This window comes from Marmota monax, unplaced genomic scaffold, assembly GCF_021218885.2.
Source record: "Marmota monax isolate L192 unplaced genomic scaffold, Marmota_monax_Labrador192_F-V1.1 WCK01_AAM20220418_F8-fsc01215, whole genome shotgun sequence".
NCBI classification, from domain to species: domain Eukaryota; kingdom Metazoa; phylum Chordata; class Mammalia; order Rodentia; family Sciuridae; genus Marmota; species Marmota monax.
In genome coordinates this window covers 56,167-70,837 of record NW_026693440.1, presented here as the reverse complement: position 1 = coordinate 70,837, position 14,671 = coordinate 56,167, and the positions used below count along the sequence as shown (strand labels likewise).

Genomic DNA, 14,671 nt, shown 5'->3' with positions numbered 1-14,671 from the left:
GCAGATGTTTGACATCAAATTTAATCTTTTTTTCTCTCTTCTAGGTAAAAGATAGAGTATATCAAGGTAAATTTTTAGGTTTCTTAAACTTGTAATAACCCTTTGTATTGGTGTTTGATGTGTGTTTTATGTATGTTAGAAGTAGATACAGTGACTTTTAATGTCTATTATCTTTTTTACCTCCTGAAAATTTTACTATTCCTGGGTTGCTAGCATGGATAATAGAGTAGATGATGATGGTTCCAACTCTGAGATAGGAGATAAAGAGGAGGAACAAATTGTGGATAGGGAGATGATGATAAGTTTTAATTTGGGGCAGATTAACTTTGAATATTGATGTAATGCAGATGTATTACATTTGAAGAGTATTTCTATGCTAATGATTTAATCATGCATTAAGTAATTGAGTAGATAATTTAAAGAATGGTAATGTGCATCAGTATGCTTTCATTTCTGTTTTTCTTTGCAAAGAATTAAATGATTCCATTTTCTGAAAAGAAAGTGTTTTGAGAAGGGAGGAATATCAAGCTACAACACTTTACTGTATTTCCCATCTGTGAAATAATCTTAAATTGAAATATCATTTTGGATGGGAGGGGTACCTAGGATTGAACTCTGGGGAACTCTACTGAGCCACATCCCCAACCCCCTATATTTAGAGACCAAGTCTCACTTAGTTGCTTAGTGTCTCACTCTTGCTGAGGCTGGCTTTGAACTTGGGATCCTTCTAGCTTAGCCCCCTGAGCCACTGGGATTACAGGTGTGCACCACTGCGCCCAGCAAAATATCATTGTTCTTATATTTTTCTTAAATTTTAATAATTTTTATACTCTTATTGCTAATAAGCATAGATTGCTTTTTAAAAGCATAATAGTTATGCTAAGAAGTATTTCCTCATAGTACCATATAACATGTCTTTGCTTTTAGTAGATTGAGTAGTTGAATTTCATTTAGTGATTGTAATAATCTTGTGTATTTCCCCCTTTTAGTCAATGAACAGCAAATTTCCCAAAAGATGAACAATTCCACAAAAGAAAATGAAGAACTGAAGCGGAAATTGTCAAATTATGAACAGAAGGTATAATTATTTTTTTTGTTTCTTTCTCCCTTGGTTCTAGCTTAAATCATTTCTACCTGTTTTAATTTAAAAATCGTATTTTAAAATTTTTTGTTTCATTATTTCCTACAAATCATCCAAATTCTAAGCAGTCATATGTATTAAGTACTGCTTTCTTCTGGAAAAGGGTCACTTGTCTGGAAGTAACTTGTATAGTAGCACTATAATTTGTGTGTCTTAATTCTGAATGCTTTATTTACATAGATGAAGGAACAGGTCAAAGAAATCATGAAGCAAAATATGATTCTTTCTGATGAAGCAACTAAATATAAGGTAAAAATCCCTTCTTTGGGGGGAATTACATTCTAAACTCAAAAGTAAATGTAATGAGTGAGTAATCTTGACACCTTTTTTTTTCCCAGAATAAAATGAAGCTTCTTGAAAAAGATAAAGAACTTCTGGAGGAGAGAGCTAAAAGTCTTCATGTTATGTTAGAATCTGAGAGAGAACAGAAAGCTAAGACTCAGGACTTGGTAAGAGTTTTGCTGCTAAGTGTTACTGTAATTTGGCTTTTGAAATATTTTGTAAAATTGGTTAAGTTGAACTTAGTCCAGCTGTTAACTAAAGTAAGATTAGGAGTCAAGGAAGTTGAACCCACTTCTGCCCATTTTGTGGAACTTTTAAGTACTGATACAACAAATTATTTTTATGGGCCTAGGAAATGTTTTTATTCTCAACCTTGGATAATTTTCATATTGCTTTGCTCTGCCCTTGGAAACATGCAGAACAACTAAAAAACTATTGTCCAGTTGAACAGTATTTGTTTACTTTTTACTTGAAAGAGTAATGAATTAATCAATTTTCTCTACTGAAAAAAATTTTACTTACATATTTCATTTTCAATTTCTATAAGTTTCTGTAATTACATAAAAGTTGAAAAAGATAGTAGAGAGTGTGTTCTGAAATATCCTACCCCCAAGTAAGCTTGATCACCTAGCCGAGGTAGTATTTATCAGATTTCTCCACTGTAAAAATTCTTTCCAATCCTTTTCATATTGTATTCTTTGGAAGTTACCATGCACAGCCCACAGTTAAAGTATGAAGAGTTACGAGCTCAGGATGCAGCTCATGGTAGAGCACTTGCCTAGCATGCATGAGGCCCAGGATTCAGTCCCAGGCATTGCAAACAAAGATTGCAGAGTTATGTCCACTTCCTTAAGGAGCGAGTATCTTTATAAATTTTTTGGAATTCTTCTGTATGTGAGATTAGTCTATTCTCCCTTAAATTTTATCATTTTTTACTTCAGATAAGAAAATTTTAAAAATGATCTTGGGAAATTTTTTTTCTCTATCACTAGAAAAAAATTTACTAATTTGAACTGGTTTACTTGAAACAGTAATTAATTAGTTAATTTTCTATGCTTTAAAACATTTTATTTACTTATTGCATTGTGTTTTTCTATACTTTGACCTTTTTTTCTGGTTATCTCATAAACCGTAAGGTTGTGGATGCCATGAAATATTTATGACTTCATTTTCCCTCATCTCTTTCAGTTCTTGATTTTTTGCTTAGTCCAAAGCTGGATCCCCTGCATTTACCTGAAATGTAATGGGATGGCTTGACAAATATTTTGTTGTGTTTATCTTTTTTAGTATATATGTGTGTGTGTGTGTGTGTTTGTACACACACACACACACATATATATATATATATCAGTATTTCTACTGAAATCCTAATGCATATTTTGTGTTCTGTTTTCACCTGGCAGATAATGGAAAATAAGAAATTGATAGAGAAGCTTAAAGAGATCATTTCAGTGAATACTTCAGAGGTAAAGCTGCCAACTCTTGCTAACGGATATTAATACTACATCTTAGTTTTTTTGCGGACCAAAAATTTGAGGTGTGCTAAAATGTGCAAAAAATGAGAACTATATGATGTCTGGTTTGGGAAAGTATAACTTTGTTTTTTCTTTGGAATTAATTCACTAACTGTAGTGTTTTGCATTAGCTTCAAATTCTCCTTAATGAAGCTAAGCTTCGTGAAGAGAAGGTGAAGTTGGAATGCTGTCGGCTTCAGAAAGAAAATACCATGCTTAAGAAGAAGAAAGAGCAGGTAAAGAAAATTTGATGTCATACATAATGTAAACTAGAGAAGTGAATATCATTATCTTGTATCTTTCTTAGATCTGTTTCTGAGGTAAGGAATATTCATGTAGGACCTTTTCTAGATATGCAGCTCCAGAAGTTCTTCTCCAGCTAAGGTGACAGATGAGGGCAAGGTAAGTTCTGTAGTTACTGTGAATCATGTGGTCGTGCAGGAACATGTAGCTTTCCTACAGTACTTGCTCTTTGCTTTATCCTTCTGTGTGTTCTATTTGTACTATCCCATTTGTTTTTTAAAAAGCAAACTGTTCCCCAAGAACCTGAGACCCCCTCAGTTTCCACCAGTACTTCTTTGACTGAGCATCCAGTTGGAGTAAGTACTTAGAGGTTGAGAACTGAATTGGGTTTTATTCTGTGCATTTCTGGGAAGGATATTCAGAGCATGACACTGATCTTGTTTGCTTTAAAACTGCATGCAATATTGAGCTTACTTTTGTCCTTAACTTGGGAATGTTGCTTAAGTGTGTACAACTATAATGAACTACAGAATGTGAAAAGTTATCACTCTATATGGTGTTTTGTGTTGAATGTTCTAAGGCGAAGTAAATTCATTATAAAAATTATATAATTCATCATTTTTATTTTTGTTTGGAAGAATGCTATTTAAGAATTCCTCCATTGTGCAAACCCTATTTTGAGTGATTTGAATTAGATTGGTATCAGATTTTCTGAAAGTGAAATACTGTTTCAGTGAAACAATGATAATCTGAAATGACATCTTGAGCCAGTCCCAAGCAATGGTCTCATTTGTTCACATAAGTGCATTCTCTTGTAACTGTGTTGCTATTATATCTGGTAGGTCTTCTGCAGCTCTATAATAAAATAAATTTTTAATTGTTCAGTTTCAAACCCACTACTCATAGGAAATGATAAATCAATATCTCAAATGGTGTACAGTAAATGAAAGTAAATATTAAAACCTTGTCTTCCTTGGAAATTTGTGTATATAGCACTGTGTTGGAAAATACTTCTCAAGTGCCAGTGTATATATATTCCAGGAATATACATCTCTGGAGAAATCTAAGGGCAGCTTAGATAAGACCCCAAACCCCTTTGTAGTAGAAGATTTAAAAGAGAGCAAAGACCCGTTGTTAGAGAGGAGTAGAGGTGGGAAAAGCATGGCTTGGAGGCAAACCGTGGGATTGAGTTCCTTTAATATGCAGTGTGGCCTTCAGCAAATTACGATATTCCATTTGCTTTTGTTCCCTCTTACTTAAAACAAGACAGTCTACTTAAAGATCTCAGAGGCTGAATAATATATGAAAGACTTACTGACGATACTCTGAATAGTAGCTATTATTACATGGGTAGAGAATGGATTTTTCATTGTATTCTGTTCATTCTTAATATGGAAGTGATGAGCTATTGTGATGAAAGGGAAGTGATGGGGAGGGGGGACTCCCTTTGATATAGATTGTAGTGAATACAGCATGACATACTGGTCAGAAATCACCTCTGTTAATAACCTCTGCCAGTCCTCTTGCCTTTCCCTTTCCTGTGCAGATATAATCAGTAACAAACTGCTCCCTCTTGTGGCATCCTTCTAACTTCTGTAAGCTGTCAGTGGGAATACACAGGAGGGGTGGGGAGAGTTTTGTTGCACTGATGGTGTTCTCTGGACAGATGCTTGTTTTGGGTTTTAGCTTTTATCGGTGTTGGTACTTTGTCTTAATACATAGGAATTTTAAGACTTTTAACTGCTTTCAAATCTTAAATTGCAGGTTAATATGGCTATGAAAGGGCCCCCTCCTTTCTCAGGGGTACCCTTCATGGGCCCCCCGATGGGACCCCCTATGGGACGGCCTCCACCACCTCCCATTTGGTATGGACCGCCACTTCAGTTCGATGGGCCTTTTGGGCCTCGGCCAATTCCTCCACCATTTGGTATGATGATCTGAACAGTAGTGATTGACTTATAAATCACATTCATCTTTCATTTCTATTGCTTGCTAAAACAGTTGGTTGCTATCTCAGGTCTTAACAATGAAAGGATAAAGCTGAGTACATTTTAACTTTTCCTCCAGTTTTCTGGGACATATGGGACACTACATAATCTTATACTGAGATAGGCAATAGCTATCTCTCAAAGATGAGGATAAGGGGCTATATACAGAAAAGCAAGAAATATTACTTCTGCAGATGTTTGTTGAAAATCTGTTGATATGCACTGCAATGGATGGAAAGGTGGATGAGACACATGCCATAACTTAAAATTTTGTCACAGATATGAAAATCCTATAACATAAAGTTTGTAATCACCCATAATGGAAGCATAAGGAGTAGGTTATAGAATATAGAAAAGGAAAAGTCAAACCCTCCTTACCTTGAGAAAAGTCAGAGGGAAGTGTTAAAGAGGAGGATTTAACAGTGACCTAATAAATGTTGCTGATTTAATTAGGTGGCTGTGGAAGGCCTTTTCCAGGAGGGCATGCACCTTGATTCTGATGGCATGTGTAAAGTCCATGCTGAAATACTTCATGAATTTTTAATGGATACAGTAATAAATAGTGGGATTTCCTTTTATCAAAATTTCTTTGATGTAGTAAAGTTCTTATTTCATAATGTATCATCTTGTCATGGTAAATTAGTACTTCCAAATATAAATGGAGCTCTTGTGAGATAGAAATAATTCTGCAATTATATAGTAGGGAAAGAAAAAAGACAAGCCTGGAGCTAGGTAGAGCCATGTTTAAATCCTTAATATGTTGCTTCATGGCTGGTTGGCCAAAGGCTATAACCTAAACTTGTTCCATCTCAGTTTGCCTCATCTGGCAAGTCAGGATGTTCACCCGTTGATGTTCTAGGTTTGGGAGAAATTAAAGACTATATTAACATACTTGAAATCACCCTAGTTCAGAAATTTCTGGGTATTTACATAACTTCCTTTTTATTTTCCAGGTCCTGGTATGCGTCCACCAATAGGCTTCAGAGAATATGCACCAGGTGTTCCACCTGGAAAACGGGATTTGCCTTTTGACCCTCGTGTTTTTTTTCCAGGACCCGCACCATTTAGACCTTTAGGCTCATTTGGCCCAAGAGAGTACTTCATTCCTGGTGCCCCATTACCACCTCCAACTCATGGTCCCCAAGACTATGGGCCACCACCTGTTGCAAAAGACTTAATGCCTTCAGGCTTTAAAGATGAACCTCCACCTTCACCTGATTCTCAGAGTAGTGAGGGCTGTTCACAGGCCTTAAAACTGGGCCCATAAAATTAACCTCTGACACTTAGTCAGAAAGTGGATTATGAACTATTATTCATTGTGTTAAAGGATTATTGGCTTCAAAATATAAAAGTTTATTTTAAATGGTTTATGTTTTTAGAATGAAGCTGCCTTGGTGCAGTACACATTTTGAGCCAAAATATTTTCCCCCTAAATATCCCCCACTTAAGCTAGAGTATCCTTCCAACTTTAAAACATGCAATAAGGAATACCTTTGTTTTAGTTAATGTAGCATATACAATTGCTAAATGATTTAGAATGTCATAATTATGGACATTTCCTCTGGAAATGCTTTAAGAACATGTATTTCCATTATCCTATTTTTAGTGTATTCCAGTTGATAGAGAAATGGTGTTTTATAAGCTTGATTTTTCTCTTCCAGTATCTGGTCACAGAGACTGTTATGCTAAAAATGTTTACTCAAAGATCATAAACTTCATTTTCCTTCTTGCTGAAGTTCTTTGTTGTAATAGTTCATAAAAAATTGTTTATTAATATTTCCCAAGTGTCTGTTGATTCATTGGATCGTCATGAGACTTTGTGCCATTGGGGAAGCATGTAAACTCACTCTCAGAACTGAAGATGGTGACTTGGCAGCATATTCCCTGTTGCTCACTGTTAAGGAGGCTGGACCTTGGTCAACTGTGGACTTCTACAGAGGATTTCTTTTACTTGTGAGAAGACTTGTGGCTCTATTTTTGTAGCACATTCATGTACTTTTTTCTAACCATTGTCCATGTGAGAATGGTTTTCTTAGAATGAGTTTACATTAGTAGCAAGAGTTGTTTGACCTGAAGTTCTACTGCTTTTGCCATTATTGCATGATAACAGTAAATATAAGGTGGTATGTTGTGTCTATAAAAAATAAGGAAATTTCTTTTTAAAAATGTACACACACACTCTTCTCTTTCCCATACCTTGCCACTGATTTTTCAAGGAATATGATTAAAAAAATTAGAAAAGTATAATCCTCTGAGAAAGAATGAATGAAACTCTAAGGCTTATAATGTCTTTAATCAGCAAATATTGGCTGAATTAAATTTTTTTTTTGATAGATACTCAAATATATTTTATTTAAAAATCAATTAAAGCAAGTCCTGAATCTGTAACTACTGTCTTTAAAACAATGTTTCTAAGAACTAGCTCTCCAGAGCTGTAATTTTAATTACGGCAATTTTAACAGTACATTTTAAGAGGTTTAAGATTTAAATAAAATTATAAAAGCCTGGTACTTTTGTTTACTGCTAGACCATATTCTTCCATTCTTTTAAGTTCTAGAAAGTAATAGGATTGTTGAAACCTACAACATAACATATCATTGTTCTTTTTATGTCCCCTAAGTATTCTGAAAATAGGGGCAAAAGCTTCAGTTTGAAACAAAATCTCTGTGAAACAAAATCTCTAAACTACTGAAGAATTCAATCTACATAACCTCCATTTAATATCAGAAGCAGCAGCTGTGTGTAAGAGGAAAACCATATAATAGCTTATGCCATTTTTAACCATGTAAAATAAAATTTAAGTCACAAATACCAATTTTGAACGCATCTTTCAACCTCTACAGGACACAAGGCAATGCTGAAGTTACTATAACTTCTAATTTTAAAATAGCATTTAAATAAAGGTGATGTCAGTTAGGAAGATAGATTTTCAAGGAAAGGCAGATTTATTTTTTTATTCAAAGCAACAGTAGTTTTCCCTCTAAAGCCTTTTTTGTATTTATTCTATTAGTAAGCTATAATGCGTTCTACGTAGTTTATCTGAGCAGTTCTGAACCCACCCATAGTTGCCTCTCCTTACATCCATCTGATTGTACCACTTCTGTAGCAAAGCCCAAGGTAGCTGCCCATATACAGGTTGTGTAGAGAATACTGTCCCTTGATTCAATTATACTTTTGTATCTCAAAAGTTTTAGAAGTCCTCTCCAGCAAATTGTGTTTGAGTTTAGTTACTAAAATCATTTCATTTGTGAAGCAGTAGTGTTTCAACCTGAAAGTATTACTGCTATAGTTGTAATTATTGTCCAGTGACTCATCCCCTCCCACACTAGAAAGTAAATTTAAACAACTAATTTGTGAGATACAGATTGTTTTGTGTTAATTGCTTCAAGATAAAATCACCTTTTTTTTGGGGGGGGGGAGGTTTGGTCATTCAGGTCTGAATTAAAGCTAAGCTGATGACAATGTTCAATTTAAGTTTGTTTAATGCTGATGAAAGACATTCATACAAAGCATCCTCTTTTTTTTTTTTTTTCATATAACCCCATTCTTTGGTGGCAGCTGGGGTTGTGGCTCAGTGGTAGAGTACTTGAAGGCCCTGGGTTTAATCCTCAGCACCACATAAATAAATAGAGGTTAAAAAAAAAAAAAAAAAAAAGCATTCTTATGTGAAGGATGCTAAATGTTTCTTCATATAAATTTTCACTTTGAGGGGCTGGGGTTGCGTGTGAGGCACTGGGTTTGATCCTCAGCACCACATATAAATATAAAGGTACTGTGTTCATCTACAACCAAAAAAAAGGTTTTTGTTTTTTTTTAAATTATCACTTTGATATACATGTTTTATAGTCTATGAGAAAACAGAAAGAACAATGTATCAGTTTTGCTACATTTTAATAGTAGATTTTAAGGGAACAACATCAAACATCAGTAACATCAAACAAAAAGGTACTGAGTACTCCACAGGGTACAGAGTGCTGCCCAAGCACCTTGGAAAGTTTACATGACATGGAGAAGATGAGGCCCTTCTCTTGAGAAGTTTACAGTCTGGAAATTTTGACTACTCAGAGTTTCAGTTGAGTGAACATTTTATTAAGGCAAATTCTTCATTTCCTAGAACTACTGTAGACTGAACTATTTTTGCATTTGTGAAATTAACCCAATCCAGATGAAAGACTAATTTTGGTTGAGAATTCTTTCAGGCTCATATAGTTTTATTAATATTCATCTAGTAAACAAAATTGACCTAACAGACAACTGAAAAATTAAAGACTAGATCTCTTGAAGTGCAAGGGCTAAAACAACTGTTATTCATTTTAAAAAGCAAACGGATGGTATCATTAGGGTTTACACTAGTTTAAAAATAGGCCAAGTATTGCATTCCCTTCATGCATTGTTCATTTAAAACAGTGAATATTAAAATACATGGGTTCTACATGTAACCCACAAAAAAGCTCCTCACAAATCTTTATGTTCTGTGTATCAAATATCCACCTCGTGTACTATGAAAGTTTTATTTATGTCTCATCATTAAGTTAAAAGTAATGTAAATAGTGAAATTATAATAGGCTAATGACCTGCATATTTTCATATGATTATCAATATATCTAAATAGGAAATAAATGTCAGTTGTATCTACCTATATTATAAAAAATAGAATATCTTTCCAGATTTTGCATACTCATCACTTTATAAAGACAAGGTATGCAGGTTTTAAGGTTTCACAATCAGTTGTCAGAAAAACAGCAGTTGTTCCTGCAGTATCTCATTAGCATCTGACTCAATTATTTTTAGATGACATGATTTAGAAGACGTAAACCCACCCCAAAATTTGTAATTATTCTGAGAGAGATGGTTTTAATGTTAACCCTAGAAACAATAGCAATGTGATGTAGAACAACTAATCAACATGACTAAAAATATGCTCACTTTCAGAAAAACAATCTGGTCATCTGGAAAAAAGTCACAGCTACAACCTGGAGAACACTCCCATATAAGATATTGATCTGGTCAAGGCACACTATTTCTAAGTAGAACTATCAGATGAGGGTGAATTTAGGCCAGCTCTAAGGAACAGCCTATAAGACAGACCATAACTGATCCAATTTCCTTTCAAAGCAATCTGGTACTATCCTACCCACTTCAATTCAAAAGTTTGAAGTTAATTCAAATCAAAAGACCATATTGGAGCAAAAGTGAGCAAATGTGTAAACTCTAGCACATTCTTATTGCTGTATTAAGTTTGAAGATGAGCATACCTACCACAGCAGTATTGTTCCAGGAAGCAGGGTAGGAACAGTGGTAAATTAGGAAACAGACTATTAATTGCACAATTAATTGAAAAGTAAAAACATGTTTCAAAATCTACAATAAACCTGTATCCAAAGGAGTCATAACAATGAGGTGCTGGACTTTAGTTCTGTAGTACAGCTTTGCAATGGACTCACTGGCGTATAGGTACGGCTCACTTCCTTCCTCCTGAAGGATGAATATGCTACACAGAGCTATGATGATTTCTACTGAGTGGTAAAATTCACAGAAATTCCACATTACTCATGTCAGAATCATTCCTTGTGCAAAGTTTGATGTAGATGAAGATAAAGTGGTTTCTTGGTCAATAACTGCAATTTCTTTCTTTTAAAGTCAGTGGGTTTCTTGTATCTGTAACCACAATAGAAAGATCATTGTTTAAAATACTTTGATGATTGATCTACTCCAATGTTACATTCTAGATAAGAGGGACTAAGAAGAAACATGAACTAGTAACCATTAAAACAGTAAGAATCCTATATGTATATCACTTACAGTTCTATTACAATTGGCCCAGGTTTAATCTCATCCATCTCCATGAAAGCAAAACACTTGGTGCTGGTAAAACTTTTTTTAGGCTTGTAGTGTTTGAATTCAAAGAAGATAGCTGCACCTAAGGAATTAAAACAAACCACATAAGCCAGAGACCACACATTTCTTACGTGTCACCAGAAGCCTATGATTTTACAAATTAACATGTGTCAAACAGTCTGATGACACAACTGTTGATAACTCACTGTGGCTGTCACTCCAAGCTCTTCTACCATGTCTGAGTGACATTTCTCCATATCATTTAATTCTACAAAGTACAACAAAATTGTATAGCAAGAATGTAAGTTATGTACACAGGTAGAATCATAAACTACCAAAGAATATAAAATATTAAATACCACAAGAAAAACAGAAGTTACTTAAGTATCAGCAGTACCTATAGAAATGGTTTCAATAAGCACCTATATTAGATAGAATAGAAATTTAAAAGAGTTCCTTTAAAAAAAAATTCTAGCTTACATCATTTCTCTCCCTCCTGAAACCACCAAGCCCAGATTGTCCTTTCCATATTCTTACAAACTAACTGCCAGTTATAGTATCTTTTTACCCAATGCATCTTATTGAAAGAAAAATAAATAATTCTTTAACTGTTAGAAAGTAATCATTAGGTTCCTAAAAGGACTTAAGGTAATTATTAGGGACCCTGCTTCCTTAACTCTGTATTATGAGAAAAACTTCCCTATCAAATAATATTTAACCACATTATTACACAACTAGATAATGCAACTGCTAATTCTCATATTTTTTAAAAAATGTTGATTTGACTTTCTTTAAGTCAATATTCATAACTATGTGACGTAAGATCTTGTGTTAAGTATACTATGAACACAAACCCAGATAAGTACTGTGTCCTTAAGAAGTCAATAACTGATAATTACAAACCTTTGGTTAATTTTTCAATATGCTTCTGGAGCTCAATGTCCACATTAAAATGAACATATGTATCTTCTTGAAGCCACAGGAGTATCTTGCACAGGAGTTAAATCTATGCCATTCAGATCTGGAGAAACAAATAAGTTTCTGCTTATGAGCATTCACATATACAGAAGGAAAATCTAGAAACTGAAAAGGTTACAGTTCCTAAAGAGGCATGGAAGGAGCTGAGAGGAGATTCTCAGGCTAAGAGATTCCTATTTGGTGTGAGCAAGTATGTGAGAGTTGTTGAAGTTCATGGGGTATGTGGAGAGAAATGAATATAGACTGGATAGGAGACCTCATGAAGGGGACAAGGAAGCCTTTACATGGCCAAGTGGACAAAACTTGATCTTCATAGTGAAGTGGTAAAAAGAACAAACATGTTTTCTTTAGGGAATAGCCCACTATATTTTTTTATGCAAAAAAAAAAAATCTGGAGTATATAATTTGCCACAATGGAGCTCTGCCACCAATTTCTAACTTTGATCAAGTATATGGCTTATTTAGAAAAGCCTTTAAACCTAACCTTATCATAATTTCCCTGTTAAGAACCAAAAATGGATGAGAACAGCCAACAAAAACCCTTTTGTTAATGAATAATTTTTCATATATATTATCTAAATTCTGGTTATACTGTTTACAACATACCCTGAATTTACAACAACCAGATGGTACATTATATATAGTTTTAATTTTCCGGGTTTTAAAATTCAGTTTAATCAAATTCAACATGGACTCATTTAATAACTCCTCAGTGTTTATGTGTTATTCATTTATGTATCTCAAAAAGCTCAAAAACAATTTAGTACAGTTAATAATTAAAAAATATTTACATAAAATATTTCAGTTTAACATATGCAAAGGTAATTTAACATTTACAACATCATTAAATATTTTTGTGTTTTAAGTATACTTTCTGAATGAGTATGCAGTTTTACAAATGGCCTATCAAATAATATAAATATTTCCCAGTACACTATATATTTGATAACTGGTAACATCGGCATTTAAAAGTGTACCAGTATTAGTGCTGTGGATTATGTTCTTTAAATAAATGTTTTTCTTTGTGGTCATATTTTTCTTTTAATTAGCACTAATGAACCCATGGATCTGACTTTATTTCTGCAATTGATAAAAGTTCCTCCATTTAATTTCAGCGCCGATCTGTTCCTTTGGTGCAAAACTACAGATTAAAATAAGCCATTTGTACTAACTATAGTTATTTCTATAAAATGGTATAATTTATTCCTTAATCACATCATCATCCCACGGGATTGCATTCAGGGCATGGATGTTATGGACGCCCCCTACTTCCCTGTCCCCTGATTTTCATCTGCCTCTGTAGGACTCACCTATGTAGATACCTCAGTAGCACAGGAAGAAGAGGGGCTGAATCAGGAGAGATGGGAAAACAGGATATGGGGCTTTGTGTAGAAAACTACACACCCATGGAAGGTGAGGGGTGCTATTGTTAATCTACATCCTGAAGGCTGTAGCTGCTGTTAAGGACAATGTGTATGTTTAGTCCGCACGTTAGATGGAATCTGAAGAGCAAAAATCTATACAAACTCAAAAGCAAAAGTGAGTGTATAAGTAGGAAATATTTTTTGTAAGTCTTTCAGAACTATGTTCTGTTATGATCTCTTCTAGGATTTTGCCTCATTATAGAATGCATTAAAGTAAGTTGTCACATATACAAGACCATCCCCTGTCAAAAACTTTGTCCCATATGAGAAAAAACATAATGCAATTTGCCAGTTATTTACCCTTTACACTAACTGTAATATAGGGATCGATGCACTGTCCAGCATCTTTCAGACCAATTTTCTCAATCCTGATAGTGAGTAATGTCATTCCCGGTTCTGATGGCAACCTTGGTAATAAAGTACCTGGCAACAGAGAAACCTCAATAAAAGTTAGCTCCACCAATAATTCAGAGTAAATACTTTGACAAACAGAAGATATAGCCTACCTCTTAAGAACTAGCTAGGCATTATGTATTTTTATTTCCAAAATTCATGAACATCAGATGTTATACTTTTTTAGAAAAATATTTAATTTTACACATAATATATCTGCATTTCCCAAGCATACAATCACCTTTAAGTAGAAAATAATAATTTCTATAATAATAGTGTATAGTATGTATAATAAAAGTTTGTTAAAACATCACTTGAGGAAGCCCAATTATACATAATAGTATAATATGCTCACATAATATTTATATTCCATATGTACTTCTATATTATACTCAGCATCTTAATATGAAGTGGTAGAACAAAGACAAGAAAAGCTTTTAAAATACTTGTTATACTGTCCTAAATCTGAGACATTTAATATCAGAGTTGATCAATACATTCTTTCCTTTATTTACTCTTAATAAAGAAAATAATTTACAATTTGATATTTATGTTTCAATTTAACTATATAGTCTAACTTGTATTCTTCATTCTATTTTGTATGATTTATTCTCTCAGAAATTAGTACTATACAGACTGCCATATAAAAGGGCCATTTGTATAACTGAAAATTTTCCCCAAAACCAACTAAAAATTTTAAAACTAAAAACCCACCCAGAACAACATGACAACATTCACCCACCAAGTACATATGAAGGAAGAAATCAATTGTTCAGTATGTTCCCTTTTTTGAAACTACCAATAGAGAACAGATGCAAATAAGCTGATTTTAATCAAGTATGTATACAGAACCTCAAAATACACTTAACA

At 33.9% G+C, this 14,671-nt stretch overlaps 1 protein-coding gene and 1 pseudogene across 2 annotated transcripts; one reads left to right on the top strand and one right to left on the bottom strand.

The window, feature by feature from the left end:
• On the top strand, window positions 1-6,944 carry LOC124101480 (transport and Golgi organization protein 1 homolog). 2 transcript variants are annotated; one of them, XM_058583383.1, is made up of 9 exons: window positions 1-66; window positions 990-1,078; window positions 1,322-1,390; window positions 1,480-1,590; window positions 2,827-2,889; window positions 3,069-3,173; window positions 3,289-3,339; window positions 4,945-5,107; window positions 6,122-6,944. In XM_058583383.1, exons 2-9 carry the CDS (start codon window positions 1,016-1,018, stop codon window positions 6,433-6,435), a joined length of 939 nt encoding a protein of 312 aa, XP_058439366.1. In that variant the 5' UTR covers window positions 1-66; window positions 990-1,015; the 3' UTR covers window positions 6,436-6,944. The 2 variants fall into 2 exon arrangements, with proteins under 2 accessions (XP_058439366.1, XP_058439367.1); XM_058583384.1 differs by lacking the exon at window positions 3,289-3,339.
• Window positions 6,945-9,042: 2,098 nt separating this feature from the next.
• On the bottom strand, window positions 9,043-14,527 carry LOC124101479 (axin interactor, dorsalization-associated protein-like; annotated as a pseudogene).
• Between the last annotated feature and the right edge of the window lie 144 nt (window positions 14,528-14,671).

Bases quoted from the DNA above. Each gene is read 5' to 3' on its own strand.
- LOC124101480 (XM_058583383.1), top strand. From the start codon at position 1,016: ATGAACAATTCCACAAAAGAAAATGAAGAACTGAAGCGGAAATTGTCA. The intron at 1,391-1,479 runs GTAAAAATCCCT...TTTTTTTCCCAG, and splicing joins ATGAAGCAACTAAATATAAG to AATAAAATGAAGCTTCTTGA. The intron at 5,108-6,121 runs GTATGATGATCT...TTTATTTTCCAG, and splicing joins GCCAATTCCTCCACCATTTG to GTCCTGGTATGCGTCCACCA.